Raw genomic sequence first — 17,544 nt, 5'->3', positions numbered from 1 at the left:
AGGACCGTGGCTTTATGCATGTGGCTATGGGATCCTTCTGAGAACATTGGTTCAGCCCTACTGTACCCCAGGGCCACCCACCAATGCTGCAAGAGCCAAGTGAGCTCTGGCCCTCAAGGTGAACCAGGATCACACACATGGCAATGTGGGGTCAAGGTGGCAGAGCTGTTTGGTGATGGTGGAAGGAAGCAGGGCTTCTTGAGGAGGTGGAGATTCCTGAAGGAGGCACAGCTTCTGGGAGAACTCCAGACTTGCTAAACCAAGGCAGTAGCAAGCAAAGTGCCTGCTTGGTTCAGAAGTCTTGCCATAGTACAGCTTAGCTGGTGCCGGGCTGTGCAGTTCATTGGTTAGAGTGCATTGGGGATGGACTCTTGTTATTTCTGATCAGGCAACTCATGGTGCTCTCAGAAAAAATCCCTGTCCAATATAGTGTCAGACCCCATCACAAGGATGACCACAGTCCAGGGCTGTCTTTGTGGAACTTGTTCTCTGTGGGACTCTTGGGTAGTCAGTGCCATTCCACAAGGCTCAGTTGTCAGTGAGCAGAGTACAAGGTTCCTCGAAAGAGCCCAAGGACAGCAAGTGGGCACTCAGAGCCCTGCTCCACACATCACAGAAGCAGCAGGAGGCAGCCTGACACTGTCTCCTGCTTCTCAGCCTGGAGCCAGCCAACCAGACACAGAGAAATGTTCACCTACTCACAAAGAACCCACTGTATCTGAGATGAGTATGCCTGAGCCTGTTTGCAAAGTCATTTCTACCTAATGCTTCAGAATATTTAAGTGGCAGGGATAAGCTGAAAGAGACAGGGAAGTGGGGGGAGAGAGAGGGAGGGAAGGAGGGGAGGAGGGAGGGAACAGAAGAGAAGGAGGAAAAGGAAGGCAACAACACTGACATCATCACTCCTGGTGTCCCACACTTACTGGTTCTTGAAAGTACAGCTGATAATTGAAAACTGGAATAGACCTGATAACTTTCATGGGAGACACATCAGGATCTGGTGGCATAAACGGAGTGTTCAAACTGGCCACGGCCCTGCAGGAATAAGCAACATTAAAACAACGAGCCTGGTGAGGAGACAGACATGACTCAGGAAGAACATATCAGGTCAAATGCGAAGCTCAAGTGGGAAAATTATGCACACGAAGTCTCATCCCGGCAGTGGATGGTATTAGAACTCTGATTCCTAAACTAGTGCGGGTTTCCCACTCAGTTGCAACTTTTTTTAAACCTACCTGCCTTAGACACATGTGCACATATGTGGACACACACACACACTTTTCTGAGAGTGATAGGAAGCAATCACTACAGAAATAAGGGTTAGGGAGCCTGAGAGGGAACACAGGAGGAACTGGAGATGAGGGCATGCTGGGATGTCTCACTCAAGTCTGCTATTTGGGCAAATTTTTGCTGGGAAGAGATTAAATTGAGTAAAACAACATATATGACCGTCTTTGAGCTACACAGCATTCCCATTGGTTTATTTTCAACAGCGTTATAATATGCTTATACGGTAACTTTTTTTTGGTGAATCTGAATCTTTAAGAACCAAACTCTTATTTTCAGTCTAAATGAAACAGGAGAAAGAGGGAAGGAAGGAGTGTGTGTGTGTGTGTGGTGTGTGTGTGTGTGTGTGTGTGTGTATCAGTAATATATTCACTTTATAAGTGTTTTACAAGGAATCAGGAGAGGTAGCTCAGTGGATAAAAGCATTTGCTTTACAAATGTGAAGGCATGAGGATGTGAGTTCAAATCTCCAGCACCCATGTAAAAAGCCAGGCACAGCCACAAGAGCCTGCAACCTCCTGCACTGTGGGAGCAGAGAGGGGCAGACCCTGAGAGAACTCCCCAGCCAGCCTAGCCAAAGCAGCCAGGGTTCACGGAGACATCCTGTCTCAAGCTAATATGATAGAGAGACAGAGAAAGAAGGCTGATGTGTATGATTTAGGAAGCGCCTGGTTCATTTCAGTCTTTGATGTAACTCCACCATGTGAAAAGGGATGCGGCTGACTGAATGAAGCACTCTCTGGTTCTGTTCTTCAAAACCTCACCATGTGAGGAGGGACTATATTATCTGTGGCCACAGAAAACAGAGACACTAACTGCAGCTCTCGAGCTCAATTGTGGGTGGCCACAAGGTCCACTTCCCCTGCTAGGGTCCAGGCCATCCAAAGCTACCAACAGAGCCTTAATAACAACTGTAGATGCTGTGGTGGGGACCATGCCATGCTGTGGGAGCTGCACACTGCACAACACTTCAGGATGTGGGTCTGGCTACAAGTTCCAGTGGTAGTTTTGTAGTTGAAAAAACCAAGGCCTAAGAGGTGACGTGATTTGTCATTCAGTCTTGGATAAAATTGTGTCCTGTCTCTCCTCCATCCCCTGTGGTAACTTTGAACGCACAATCCTCCTGCTTCAGCTTGCTAAGTGCTGGGATTATAGGCATGTGCCTCACTGCCCACTTAGAGGCCATATTTTTCTGAAGTTTGACCAGGGTGAACTCTCTCCTGCTGCTTACTGATGTGACTCTGTGATGAACCCTTTATCGCTTCTTTATTCACCCACTCAGAGTCAGCCCTGAGCTCCTACAAGACACCCTGTCTCTGAATTACCTGCCTTGTTGTCAATCATTAGGTCAGAGACCATTCCTGGGAGTTTAGTAGCTTAGTGTGGTTACCTTCCCTATTACATACCATTGTCTAGATGTTTTGCAGAGAAGCCTGTAGCAGTTCTTGGGGGACTCAAGTCCAGCGTAGTAAATCCTAGTGCACCTGGTGGCTTACCTCACTCTCTCAGGGTAGAAGAGAGCCATGTTCCACACCAGCACACCAGCCCAGTCATGGCCAATGAACACTGCTTGAGGGATTCCCTAGAGAAACAAGAATAGACACGATGAAGATGGATTTCTGGATGGGGAGAAAAGAGCCAAAGGTTCTCCTTGACAAGCCCAGTGATACCAACAGGAACCCACAGGAGCCCCTCGAAGGCATGTACCATTCTTAACTCTACCTCTCACACATTCTTCCTCCACTCCTTGGTTTCTGCAAATGACTAGGCTTTGAATTAAATTTAATTTGAATTTAATTCTAAAGAATTAAAGTCCTTAAAGGCAGGAGACTAACCACAAGTTCTCTCTCTCTCTCTCTCTCTCTCTCTCTCTCTCTCTGTCTCTTTCTGTCTCTGTGTGTGTGTCTGTGTGTGTCTCTGTCTCTCTGTTTCTCTGTCTCTGTCTCTCTCTGTCTCTGTCTCTCTCTGTGTCTGTGTGTGTCTCTGTCTCTCTGTTTCTCTGTCTCTCTCTGTCTCTGTCTCTCTCTGTGTGTCTGTGTGTGTCTCTGTCTCTCTGTTTCTCTGTCTCTCTCTGTCTCTCTCTCTTTGTGTCTGTGTGTGTCTCTGTCTCTCTGTTTCTCTGCCTCTCTGTCTCTATCTCTCTCTGTCTCTCTGTCTCTCTCTGTCTCTCTCTCTGTCTCTGTCTCTCTCTCTGTCTCTGTCTCTCTCTCTCTCTCTCTCTCTCTCTCTCTCTCTCTCTCTCTCTCTCTCACACACACACACACACACACACCACTTCCAGACTCAATCTCATGGAGCAGAGACAGTCATCATCCTCTCCAACCTATATCCAGTTAATAAGCTAGACCCCACTGCTCTGAGGCTCCCTGTTCTCTCCCTCTGTTACCACTGGCCTAGAACATTCATTCTTTCCAGACCACCCTGCAGTGTTTGCTTTCCAGCTCAATACTGTGAGACAGAGAACATGGCAGAACAGTCTGGGGAACAGTACATGCACTCTGCAGATTACCATGGCCACTGGCTTTCATTCCCGTGACTGAGTTTGACATTCCCAACAATGTCAGCATCACGTAATGATCTGAGATTTGTCACAAGGGACTCAAGTTTTAATGAGTTGTGAAATAAAAGCTTTAAAATTGTTCCCCCATATCTTTCTCTGATGCTCAAGATTCCTTTCTCTGGATGAAAGCCAACAAAGGGATTTACCTCCCTTTTCTTGAATGAATAGCAAAAAAGACCTACTCCAACCTTCCCTTGGCTATCTTTAGTTTTGGGACAGATCCGACCCCCGACCCCCAACCCCCGACACTGCCTAGAGCCTATGCCTTTCCTCTCCTGGTCCTCTCTGCTCATAGTCACCAACGGTCAGCTGTCCAGGGCTTCCAGCCCTCCTTTCACCACCAAGATCCACTCGGAATTTTCCAGAGAGATCGTACTGAAGGAATGACTCACCAGCTTATCCAGGAATGTCACCATCTCCTTAAGAAAGAGCACACAGACATGGTATCAGACAGGTAAGGTGGAGAGAAGCTTAGCTTCCTGCTTCTACACCACACAGTGTTAGCACAAGCTCCAGGGAAACTCAAGTCATGGATCCCCTATCCCTTCCTGAACCACAGTGGTCCCTCTGTCTCTTGAGACCTCTCGCAGTCTCTGATAGAAACCATGGGTTCCGTCCTGGGGAAGCACACACAAACACCTTCACTTCGTATTCTGTCATTGCGTCTATGAACTCAACAGACCCCAGGAAATGTTCAGCAGTGACACAGCCTGCTGAAGTACATGAGAGCACCTTGCTACATTCTAGTTCATCAGGGAGGTCAGAGTGAGTTCAGTGTCCTCTCCAGTCTCTACAAGCTGAGAATCACACTTGGATTCTAACAACCTTGTAAAATGCACAGCTCCAGCCATTCTCTGCATCTTACAGTCCAGAGCCTGACCTGCAAAGGTTAAACTCCCACACCCAAAGCCACACACAGTAGAAGAACCAGCTAGGTGTAGATACATCTCCCAACACCAGTGAACTTTAAACGACATTATTGCTATGCTGCATCCAGCAGTTTCAACGTGCAATCCCAAGGCTATAAATATACAGGAGGCTTATGGGTAGAATAAAGGCTCCCACCCCCAAATAAAAATCACTTATGTTTACTGCAGCATTTTCACAGGAGCCTAAAGATGGCACCATCAACCCAAGTGTTCATCAGTTGATGAAAGACTTAGAACATTAAGGGCACATACACATAAGGGATACTAGTCACACACAAAAGGGTGAAATCAACTTATTTGTAGCAACATGGAGAATGTGATGGTGTAGTAAAATAAGCAGAGAGAAAGAGAGAGAGAGAGAGAGAGAGAGAGAGAGAGAGAGAGAGAGAGAGACTCTAATGAGATCCAGAACAGTTATCTTTGAGGTAGTATGGAAGAATATGGCTAACAGAGGCTGAGGCAGTGGACATGAGAAGGATGGACAGAGACAGAGACAGAGACAGAGAGACACAGTAAAAATGAGATTTTAATTTTATAAACAAGAAGTCCTCTTTATTAAAAATAAAACAAAACTCCCAATATATCAATTCTGTTTACTTCTCTAGTATGTACAACTAGTGAAAGGTAGAAAAGTTTCAAGGGACATAATGTGTAGCAAAGTGACTATAATCAGTGACAATATGTTCTTGAAAGATGTCAGGTGAATGTCATGTGCTGTCATCATAAAATGATGATTTTGTTCGGTCATGCATCTGTCAGTTACCTGGATGTGACTGTCCTAGAGTGGATATTAAACACCTCGTTATGTGTGACAGAACGCATCACTTGTGAATTAAAGATGAAAATTAAATAAAAGGAGTGCCCAGCTTTAGAAAAACTATGAGTCATGGTGAACTGTCACACAAATTTAGGAGTTGTAGTTGAGGGAAGTGGTTTTACAAGGGATTTAGGGAACCGTGGTGAGAAAGCTTTATAGGCACCTGAAGATGAGCAGTGATATGAGTCTTAATTCCATTTTCTCTGACCTCATATTTGAAGCCAATTTCAGCTGTTAAAATACAATTTTACACTAAAATTATTGTGGTGGTTTTTCAAAAGGAGCATTATAAATATGCCACACCCGATAATTAGCCCCTTTAAAGTCCACACATCAGTGGGTTTAGTATAATCGGAGTTGTTAAACTGTCACCACCATCCCAGTATCAGAAGACTTTCACTGCCTTAGAGGAAAGCCCTGTTACCCAACAGGCTTCACTTCCTTTTGGTTTCCCTTGTGTCTTGGTGGCCGCTAATCTACGTCCCCTCTGGATTGCCTATTTTCGACACTCCCTATAAATGGAGTAACATGGTGTGTGGTTTTTGTAACTGGCTTCTGCTTAACTTGGTAGCTTCCACATCCACTCATGCGAGGACAGGGTCCACTGTTTCACTACTCTGCATGGCTGAGTAACCTTCCAGTGCATGGATTATGGCATAGTGCCCACCCAGTCAGTAGCCAATGGTGCTTGGCTGTTTCCACTTGAAGCTACTACAGATAGGGCTGCTTTGAATAGTAGGGTCTGGGCTCTCTCATCATTAGTTCTCTTGGGCCAATTCCTAGTAGTGGATGCACTACTGATACCTCAAAGAGAGGAGGATAGGGATTTTTCTCTTCATCCTGTTTGTTCTGACCTCAGGACCCCATGCAGAAAGTGTGGTTCTTTGGAGCAACCCAGCGCATGCATCCTGGGAGGATTCCAACAGAAATAAATGTGAAGCTAGGTGAGTAGATGGCAGAGGGATGGGAGATGGGAGTGGATTCCTGGGGATCTGGTGGGAAGCAGTGGGATGGGAGATGGGAGTGGATTTCTGGGGATCTGATGGGGAGGCCCAAGCAAGACACTGAATATGAGAAGAGTCACCTCTGCGAAATTGAGGCAGGGAAACAGTCCTGCCTGGAAGCTTATCTGTGTCAGGGAAGCCACAGTTTACATACAGAGCTGGTGGTTGAGGACACCCAGGATGGGGTGGAGAGACTGGAGCAAAGAAGGCTTCAAATCTGGATCTACTACTTGTCAACTGTGGGCAGCAAGCTCAGGCTGCCTAATTTTATTTGGGAGACACACCATGTTTTATACATGTTGGCTGTCATTTAGAACTATCAGCTCCGTGATCAGTGAGAGTCAGCACAGAAGCTATGCACTGTGCTTTCCTGGGGTTCAGATGCACACCTGTGCTCCTAGCTCATGTCAGGGAGAAACTCAGGATGAAAATGATGCTATAGGTGTTACTGAAGAGGCTTCTTACCTTACACAGCAATTCCATGGCATATTCTTCTATTTCTGTAATTAGAAATGAGTGGATGAATAAATGAATAGATATCAGGCATGCTCGTACATGCCTTTAATCATCCTCAGCATCCAGGATGCAGAGACAGGCTGATCTCTGTGAGTTCAAGACTATAGTAGTCTACATCACACACACACACACACACACACACACACACAGAGAGAGAGAGAGAGAGAGAGAGAGAGAGAGAGAGAGAGAGAGAGAGAGACAGAGAGAGACAGAGACAGAGACAGAGAGAAACAGAGAGAGACAGAGAGAGACAGAGAGACAGAGAGACAGAGAGAGACAGAGAGAGACAGAGGGACAGAGAGTTTTACTTCTGAGTTTTCTAGTCTGCTCCATTTGTTGGAACCTCTGCCCTCTGTCTTTATACTGGTATTGTACCACTTAACTACTATGAACTTGGAATAATGTTTAAAATCACAACATTTAATTTCAAATCCCTAGAGATTTGTGGTTTCTCTTAAAATGCACTCAATTCTTTGTGGATATATGTGGTACTGCATAAATTGTAAAATTTCTCTATTTTTGTCTAAAAAATATGCCCTTGAGCACTTGAGAGATGGAGCAAGGGAGGGAATTTGAAACCTGCCAACAAAATAAATGACAAGTCCTTGTCTCGTGGGGAAAAGAAACCATTGGAATTTTGATAAGGACTGTATTGTACCTGAAGATTACATTGGGAGTGAAAACATTTTAAAAAATCAATAAAAGTTCAAATCCTTCTCTCTCTCTCTCTCTTTCTCTCTCTCTCTCTCTGCTAGTTCCATTATCTGTTTTTAATTGGATATTTTATTTATTTACCTTTCAAGTGTTATCCCCTCTCCCCATTACCCCCCAAACCCCTTATCCGATGCCCCTCCTCCTACTTCTATGAGGGTGTTTCCCCCCATCCACCCATTCCTGCCTCCCTGCTCTCGAATTCCCCAACACTAGGACATCCAGACTTTCAGGGACTAATCCTTCTCTTTTAATTGGCTCTATTCAGAATGTTGTTACATCACTAATCATACCCAGGCAATTCCAAACAGACTGTCCTGAGGGAAATATAAAGCAAGTATTCTCATTACTAACACTAGAAATCTGACTTTCCTGGGCTCTGAGGATGAAAGCTTCCCTTTAGTCTATCGTTGAGTTTTATGTCCTTCAGGAGGCAAGAAACACTGAGCAGACACTGCCACATGTAGAGAATGACCCACCATTCCCTCCAGCATGGCATGTCAAGGAATGTGAAGGATGGTCCTGTGAGTGGCCAAAGCCCCAGTCTAGGTCAGAGGCTTCCAGCACAGGAGCCGGGCATGCCAGGTGTGATCACTGTGGTTAAGAGCAGTGGGAAGCAGATTAGAGAACCCAGCTGTCGACAGCATCGACAGCATCGCTGCTCTTTGGAGGAGCTGTGTTCACACTTGGCTGCATCATGTCCCTGCCTCCACACCTGGGCTCCGACGACCTTTGAACTAAGGTCTCTCCTGAACCTGATACAAATGAAGAGCTCTTCTTATCAGAAAAATGCTCATTTAATGCTCGATGTTGGGTTCTGGAGCTGTAGGGCTTAGATCTGACTACAATGGTTGCAGAATCCAGCAGTTCTAAAGAATGGGAGGCAGAGATGCACGTGTGTGTGTGTGTGTGTGTGTGTGTGTGTGTGTGTGTGCGCGCGCGCGCGCGCGCGTGCGCATGCATGTGCAACTGTGCATGCCCGTGTTTAGAGCAGTGCTAATCAAAGTAGTCAAAAGATGGGGCCAATCGTGGTCTTTGGAGGAGGACTATATAGGCAGATGGTGGTTTGAGCACTGAATGCATTCATCTGGAAAGTGAGGAACAGCTACAGTTCAATAGAGATAAACACAGAGCCAGCATAGCAGATGAGATCAACCAGTCATGAAAGGTTAGCTACCGTGTGAGCCCACGGATGTCCGGCGTCAAGAGCAGCCAACTTCATAGAGAAAATGGCAGAGGGGAGGGAAAGCTGAGGAATCAGATTCAGTCTTTCAGCTAGGCATATGAAAACCTTTATAGAAATAGATGCTGTATCCTACGTTCTACATCCCTGATGACCAGCAGAGGGCTCCTTCCAGCACAAGCCTGTGTGCCTCCTGACTCACTCAGAGTGTACAGAGCAGGAGTAACCTAAGACCAAAGATATGAGACACTGAAAGAGAGGATCAGAGCTTCAATTTATGCGTTCAACCTGAACAGGGCAAGCTCGAGGGGACTGGAGAGCTCACAGGGGCTAGAGATGTTGACCAGAGCATGGCCGTACGGGACATCTATAATCTATAAAACAGCTAACTCACCAGGAGGAGAAGACGAGTCTCCATAGCCTTTCATGTCTATAGCTAGAACACGAAAGCCAGCCTGGGCCAGAGCAGGGATCTGGAAAACAAATCAGTTCAAAGGCATGGCCATGTAGATTCGCCAGTCCCTAGCTGATGCTCGGTGCTTGTATCTCTTCCTCCCTCTGACTTGTAAATGGCTCTACCTAAAGTGTCACATGGGATTTGTTAGTCTCATTCCCATGGAGCTAGATGGAGCTCATCTCCTAAGACTGCCATGGACAGTGTGGGGTTGTACTCTGCATCAGAGCACACTGAGCAGGACATCTTGTCTGACAAAGCCACTGCATATTACTGTGTTCGTGACTAAGATTTCCCAGTAGGAGGTGCAGAATGTCCTCAAGAGCCAAGTCATAATGCAGATGTCTTGAGAATCAATACTGCCTCAAGAAACTTCCTATAGCCAGCACTGTTAAGGCCATGTGGTCACAATTTGGATGATTCATCCATAACATCCCAGGCTGGCCCACACCATCCAAACCACCTCTTCTCATCCTGATTGGGAAGCATCTTCCCCAGTTTCCTTACCTGGTACCTCCAAGAAAACCAGCTCTCAGGAAACCCATGGCAGAGGCATATGGCAGGGCCAGAGCCCATTTCTACAAAGTGCAGGTGGGTCCCTGGCTGTGGAAGAGAGGGGTGTGACAGTAATCTTGGTGTCAATTCAGGCAAAATGGGTCTTCCTTATGCAGGTGACATTCCACAGCCATTTCAGGGGATAATCTGACCTTGCCTGACCCAGTCACCTCAGCTCAAAGGCTCAAAGACCCAAAGGCTAGGTAGGTATCAATGGCTGGAACTATCAGTGGCTAATGTGGGTAACACACCAGGTGGTTTTCACTATGATATGAAAAAAGTATGCAATTGGGAGCAGAATCAAAACAATTTAGCTTCCTGCTTCCTTCCTCTCTAAGCAACTTAGTTCTAGCAATGTTTCATAATTTTCCAGTGAGAGCCGATTTTCTACAAAAAAAATGGTAACATGTAGAATTCTAGGTCTACTTTATGAAAAACTGTTTTCTCTCTCTCTCTCTCTCTCTCTCTCTCTCTCTCTCTCTCTCTCTCTCTCTCTCTGTGTGTGTGTGTGTGATGGCTGGTGATGTATGCAAGGGTGCACGTGCATGCATGAGTGGCAGGCAGAGGTCAACTTTGGGTATCATTCTGTGGTAGTCTGAATGAGAATAATTCCCATACGCCCATGAGTGTGATTAATTGGTCTCCAGTAGGTGGAACTGCTTGGGAAGAATTAGGAGGTGTGGCCTTGTTGGATGGGTTTATGCTGTTCCCAGTGCGCGCTCTCTACCTCCTGCTTGGGAATAAAAATATGAGCTCTCAGCTGCTTCCCCAGCCACTTGTTGCTATGCCTTTGCTGAACTATCATAAACCCTAATCCTCTGAAATCATAAGCCCAATTAAACCCTTTCTTCTACAAGTTGCCTTGGTCATGATATTTTATCACAGCAATAAAAAAAATAATTAAGACACATTCCCTAAGAGTGGTCCTATTTATTTATTTATTTATTTATTTATTTATTTATTATTGATAGATACAACCTCTCATTGGCCTGGAACTCACAAAGTAGGCCATTCTTGCTTGTGAGTGAGCCCCAGGGATCTGCTTGTTTCTGCCTCCCAGTGGTTTTGATTACCAACACACACCACCACGCCTCGCTTTAGTTTTCACTTGGAATTCAGGTTCTCATGCTTGCACTGTGAGTGCCTGACCAGCCGAGCTGTCTCCCCTCATCAGCAGTTTGCTTCCTAAATATGATTGTTTGCACAGTCCTTTTTGGATGGCTCTATTGGCAAGGTGAACATCAGGGCTTCTAATGTCTGCTTTATCCCATTTTCCTGAAACATGTTGGCATCTCTAGACATGCCTTCCCCTAGTAATAGGCAATATAGTCACATGACCAAGTCCTAGCCAATCAGAAGTGTATGCTCCACCAAGGACTCTGCTCATTTACCATGCTCTGTTCTCTTGTTTTCCCATCTGTACCTTTGTGGACTGACAACTCAATGGTCCCTGTTATTTCACATATCATCTATGTCCTGTGGTCAGAGAGAAGTTGGCTGACTTACCTTCACTGTCACATACCCATGGCTGACATCATTTGGATTGCACGGGACTGGCAGAGGGGCTTCAGGAAACTGAAAGTACGATGGACACAGTAAAGAACAGTGAGACCCCAGATATCACCCTTGCCACCCCTCTTGAGTGAATCCTGATGGTCCTCATGAATCATCTCCCTCCAGATCGGACATGGCTGGACTCCATCAGCTGTCTCAGTCCACTGGAGTTCTGTGACTGAGTTCTGGCCAATGGAATGCAGACAGGAGTGCATAGCGCCCTGGTACAGCCAACAAAACCCACATATGACTCTCTATAGTCCCTCATCTCCTATCTTTTCACTGGGCATCTCATGAGACTTTGAAAGCCCTCAGCTGGTGACAGTAGGTTCTCTGTCATCCCAAGTCCCCAAATGACTGGCAGTGTTCCACAAAGTCCCTGGGGCTGCCAAATAAACATACAAGCCAGAAAAACACAAGATTTGTACATCTCTGTGGTTTCAGACCATCCTCCACAGAAGTCCTCAGATGGCCACCAGACTCAGGCCAGGCATAGCTGCCACCTCTCTGTGATGCCTCTGTAGGAAAGGATCTCTCTTCTGTCAGCTGCAGCCCTACTCTGTGCCTCTCAGTGAGCTGCAGCCTGACTCTGTGCCTTACTTATACTGTTCAAATTTTCGCCATAGACTTCTACAAGCTGGGTGGCTGCTTTCAATGACAGGCAGCTATTTTCTCAGTTTGGAAGGACAGAAGTCTGAGATGAAGGTGTAGGCAGGGCCAGTTTCTCCCAAGATCTATGTTTATAGATTGCCATGCCGCTCTGTGTTCTTCCTCATGTGTCCCTCTGTGTCCCGTGGCTTAGTCTCTACTTCTTACATGGAGATCAGTCACAGTAGGTTACAGTTCCCCCTTGCTGGTCTCCTATTTCCTTAAATCACCTCTTCCAAGGCCCTGTATTCAAATCCAGCCACATTCTGAGATACTGGGTATTGCCATTTCAGTATGGGAATTTCAGAGAGCCCAGCCCTTAACAGTCTATGTCTTGGTCCTTGTCCTTGTCCTCTGGAGACTCAGAGGGCTCCCCCAGACCTGTTTTTGGAAAACACCTAGGTGAGGAGCAAAGTTCCAGAATACTCCCTTCTGTACTTTACAGGTGTCAGTTCCCAAAGCATCAGTATCATAGGATGAGATACTGAGCACATGTGCAGTAAGTCTCCTAATGCCCGCGCCTCATCTGTGCAGGTTACCTATCCTTCCCTGCTACACCTGCCTCCTAGTCCTAAGAAAGCTGTCCTTCATGACTCTGTTATCTACCCTCTAAAGTGGGGGCATAAACTAGAATTTATTCCACTTTTAAAGACAGAAGAGGCTTCCCAGATCAGAAAGGGAGTCCCACCTGGGTCACACCAAACTATGGATGAGCCTTAAGGACATTGTGCTAAGTAAAATGAACAGTATGTGATTCCACTCATATGAGGGACCCAGAAGTCAGACTCTTAGAAAGAGAAAGTAGAGTTTAGTGTGAGTCATTACTTAACAAGTACAAGGTTTTGGCTTTTCTTTTAACGGAAGAGTCTGTAGGTGGATGGAGTTGACTGCACAGTGTTCTGAATGTACCCAACACCCTAGAACTGCTCACTTTAAAATGACTAAGACAGTAAACTTCCTGCTAAAAGTGTTTTACCACAACTTTAAAGTACTGGAGACAAGGACATAATAATGATTCTCCCCCGTAGATTTCTGTGATGTACAGAACACTGGGAAATTGTCAGATATTGTTTGAGCTGACTGAGAAGATGGCTCTGGAAGTGGGGTTGCCCTACCCCCACAAGCATGTTTGTCTCAAAGTATTCTCCAAGGTCCCTTGTCTGGGAGGGGAGAGAAAAAGCAGAGCAACCCAGGAGTAAAAGCATCATGTCTTTAAACAGTAAGAAGTTGTGGTGGTTTGAATATGCTTGAGTGGCACTATTAGGAGGTGTGGCCTTATTGGAGTAGGTGTGGCCTTGTTGGAAGAAGTGTGTCATTGTGGAGAAGGGCTTTGAGACTCTCCTCCTAGCTGCCTGACAGCAGTCTGTTCCTGGCTTCCTTTCCATGACGATGTAGAACTCTCAACTCCTCCAGCACCATGGCTGCCTGGACTCTGCCGTGCTTTCGCCTTGATGATAATGAACTGAACCTCTGAACTTAAAAGCCAGCCCCAATTAAATATTGTCCTTTATAAGACTTGCCTTGGTAATGGTGTCTCTTCACAGCAACAAAAACCCTAACTAAGACAGAAGGTGAGCCACTCCCATCACAGGATTGCTATTGTTTGTTTATGACAGGATGTAACAGTGCCTGCTACTGTGGGAAGCTCAGCCATGGAGAGAAAGCTCAACTGAATACTCCAGCTAATGTCCTCATCCTCCCCGGTCTGTTCTGCTGGATGTTTATAAGGCTCTGATTTGATGATGTCACCTTTCTGCTATTTGTTCTTTCTCTTGGAAGCCTCTCCACAGGGGACACTCTGCTCTGCTTAGGACTCTAACAGAAACTCCTATTGGCTGCTTTAAATGGGCTTCCCCAAATGATTTCTTTTCGATGTTTTGAGTACCCAATTTGGTGACATTTTGATATCTATCTATCTATCATCTATCTATCTATCATCTAATCTATCTATTTATTCAGCTATCTATCATCTATCTACCTATCATCTATTTATCTCTTGGTATTTATTCTTTTACTTTGACTTGCTATGTTCTTAATAAATCCACTCATTCAAAGCCCAAAGTATGGTCATAGTGAATCGCTCTTTGGGCCATACGCTATACTTCCTCATAACTGATGGTAAGGAAGGAAGGATATAGAATACATATCTAGCGTACTGGGAGGAAGGGACAAACTTAGCAACAGAGAGGATGAATTCAACTTGGCCTCAGTCTCCCCTCTGCTTGTAAGACTTCTAGACCCAGAGAGAACAAGCTAAGCTTGAGCAAGATACTTCGGGCCTTGTGTTGTTTATTCTACATTTTTTTTTACTTACTAATTAAATTCATTTGATTTATTGTACTAAACAAATCTATTTATTTATTAAAGATGTAAGCTGTTAGGTTATAAGCTGGATTGTGTCTTCCCCTGAAACACATATGATGAGTTTCTAGATCCTGGTATCTCCAAATATGAGTGTATTAACAGGCTAGACTCTGGTCAGAACTCCAAAGATCTGCCTGTCTCTGTATCCTCAGTGCTAGGATTATATGCTTGTACCACCGTGCCCAGACGCCATGCAAGTGCTTGAGATTAGATTCAGTCCTCATGTTTACATGATAGACACTTGTCAACTGAGCCATCTTCCATCCTGAGTGCCTTTCTTTTGTCTTAGTTTCCTAGCTTGCAAAATGTTGGTTTAAACTTCTGCTTACTGTCTGCACAGAAGGAAATGGATAAATGTTGGTCCTGGGTGTAGACTTCCTGAATCATGGGTGGCAAGGACCCAGACTGCTCAGAACTAAAGTTACCTGTGTCTCCGTGACCCTCTCCAGTTCTCTCAGAGCTGAGGCTGTGTCGTGGACCAGGATGGTAACCATCCCCATGTCACGGGCTGGCTTCAAATTACTTCCAAAGTCATCTAGGAAAACAACCTGGACCCAAACAGTACAGACATCAGCTAGAGGAAGCATCTTGTGTGAAGAGAACCTCAAAGGGAGAACAGGACCAGGGGCAGCTCTATGGTGAGGAAATGAAGAACATGGATCCTCCAAGATGGAGGGGGCAGGGGGAGTTAGGTTCTGATCTGGCATCTTGTGGTGAAGTGGGTTCAGCAGGAGGAAGGGATAGCACCCAAAGGAGAGGGACCTTTCCTTTACCCTTTAAGATTAGAGTAGGAGAGCGTAATACAGTGTTTCAGCATAATGTCTCCCCAGGTCATTTGATGGTCATTTAATTTTTGGTGGAAGGAGAGAAGACGAAGGAGACCTTGACCAAGGAAACCGCAAGTTGTTAAGAGCTCTCATAGCCGGGGAATAGTGTAGTTTAATGGTAAATCTGCCCAATCTAGGCATGCAGAATTCATTTGATATTTATTGACTTGTGTCTTTATTCTATGGACTCCCTATGGGCAGGAGATTTACCGGAACAAATTGGCGCCCAACTTATTATTTAGAACTCAACTAACTTGAGATAAAAGTGTATTGAAAGCTGAATAGGTCTGAGGACCTGCAAAGATCAAAAAGTTACAAAGTACAAAAACTTCCCCAACGGCCAAGGTCAGGAGCAGCACTCAGCTTACAGCTGGGCTTGCTCACTGCCCTGTGAAAACTGAAAGAAAGGTCTTCCAAAAATTCAACAGTGAAACAAAAGTTATTGTAGCCAGACCAGTAGGTCATTTAAATTAAAAAATTAAATAAAAAAAAAGGTGAATAGACACAGACAAATAGATGTAAAAGGTTTTAAAGTTGTGAGGAGTAAATTGCAGGCTGCTCTGAGTCAAGAGAGCCAAACAGACAAATAGAAAGGTTATAGTAACGAATTGTAAGGAGGGACTGGTGATCCTAGAACACAACTGCCTGCGAGGTAGTTTTCAGGTAGAAACAGTGAATTAAGGGCTCCAAACCAGATAATTTTTTAATATAAAAAAAAAGAAACATATTTTGATACTTAAAGATGACAAAAACAATGGATATCTTTTGGGCTTTATATGATGATATTTCAAATGGTTTGACAGAAATCAACTTAGGGAACACTTTATTATTTATCAGTATTGCTATATTTATTTTTTTGATATACTATGTCTTCTCAAAAGACAAAGCTCTAGATAAAAAATTCTTTGCCTTGGAAAAGAGATTACAAGAAACAATAGAACTTTTGGTACAGGATAGAGATGAGATTTGTAAACAGATATAAAATAATGAGGAATGGAAGCAGGGCTTAGAACAGAAGTTACAGGAACAAAAAGATGAAAATGAAAGTGGGAGACAGGAGATTAAAAGGATAATTGAACAGAAGATAGAGCAGTTAATAGATCAGATGGAGAAACAGATAGAAAATAATGAATTGAAGATACAAGAAATTATAGATCAGAATAAGAGACAGAAAGATGAAAATGAAACTGGGAGACAGGAGCTAGAAAAGATGATCAAACAGAGCATACAACAGCTCACAGATCAGATGGAGAAACAGATAGAAAATAATGAGGAATGGAAACAATTACAATATAAACATATGAAGCATGTATACAAACCTTAAGGGAGGAATTTAAATTTTCAGCTGAGGAAAATACTGAGGTTAAAACAGAAGTAAATAGAGAAAGTCAACCAAGAGTTATTAGAAAACACACCTTGGCCTATCCGGTTACTGTACAACAAAGACCTCCAAACGTTGTTTACCCACAGGGTTATGAGGAATTTGAATGGCAACCTGTGGATGTGTTAGATCTGAGAAAATTTAAGGAGAGTGTTACTAATTTTGGTATGCACTCACCATTTGTTAAACAAATTCTGACTTCTTGGGCTATTAAAAATAATTATAATAATATAAAATATAAAATAATAATAATCCCCCAAGACTGGAAAGATATGGCAAGAGCTATATTAGAACCTGCCGCAAATTTACAATGGGTTGCATGGAGGAGAGATGAGGCGAGGGAGATAGCAGGACAAAATAGAGCCAGAGGAAGAGAGATTTCCATAGACCAACTGCTTGGTGAAGGTTGTTTTGCTGAACTAGAGGTGCAGGCTGTATATGATGAAGAAACTCTGGCATTGTGTAGATTGTCAGCCTTAAATGCCTGGGACAAAGTTGCAGAATCCGGGAAGAGACTTGAACCATTTACTCAAGTCATACAAGGGCCAAAAGAAACCTTCCCTGACTTTTTACAAAGGCTAACCTCAGCTGTCAAAAGGAGTATATCAGATTCAGTAGCAAGAATGGCAATAGTTGAGTCTTTAGCCTTTGAAAATGCTGAATGCAAGGAAGTAATCAGACCACTGAGGGCAAGGTCAGCATCAATAGATGAATGGATTAGATACACAGCTGATGTTGGATCTCACTCAGCTGA

The 17,544-nt window shown here is 44.5% G+C and overlaps 1 protein-coding gene across 2 annotated transcripts in view; it reads right to left on the bottom strand.

Annotated features, from left to right (window-relative positions):
* The window catches only part of Ephx2 (epoxide hydrolase 2), a 46,867-nt gene that overhangs the window by 9,282 nt on the left and 20,041 nt on the right, over window positions 1-17,544 (bottom strand). For both annotated transcript variants that reach the window (XM_034499246.2, XM_076930822.1), the window contains exons 5-12: window positions 15,008-15,130; window positions 11,523-11,591; window positions 9,969-10,064; window positions 9,402-9,480; window positions 7,063-7,097; window positions 4,240-4,266; window positions 2,784-2,869; window positions 924-1,035 (exon numbers count right to left, since the gene is read on the bottom strand). In XM_034499246.2, coding sequence (XP_034355137.1) covers window positions 924-1,035; window positions 2,784-2,869; window positions 4,240-4,266; window positions 7,063-7,097; window positions 9,402-9,480; window positions 9,969-10,064; window positions 11,523-11,591; window positions 15,008-15,130 — 627 coding nt within the window. The remainder of the gene's footprint in view (window positions 1-923; window positions 1,036-2,783; window positions 2,870-4,239; window positions 4,267-7,062; window positions 7,098-9,401; window positions 9,481-9,968; window positions 10,065-11,522; window positions 11,592-15,007; window positions 15,131-17,544) is intronic.

The sequence above is a fragment of the Arvicanthis niloticus genome, chromosome 3 (genome assembly GCF_011762505.2).
Source record: "Arvicanthis niloticus isolate mArvNil1 chromosome 3, mArvNil1.pat.X, whole genome shotgun sequence".
In the NCBI taxonomy this organism is placed as follows: Eukaryota; Metazoa; Chordata; class Mammalia; order Rodentia; family Muridae; genus Arvicanthis; species Arvicanthis niloticus.
This window is presented reverse-complemented; position numbering and strand designations above follow the sequence as displayed.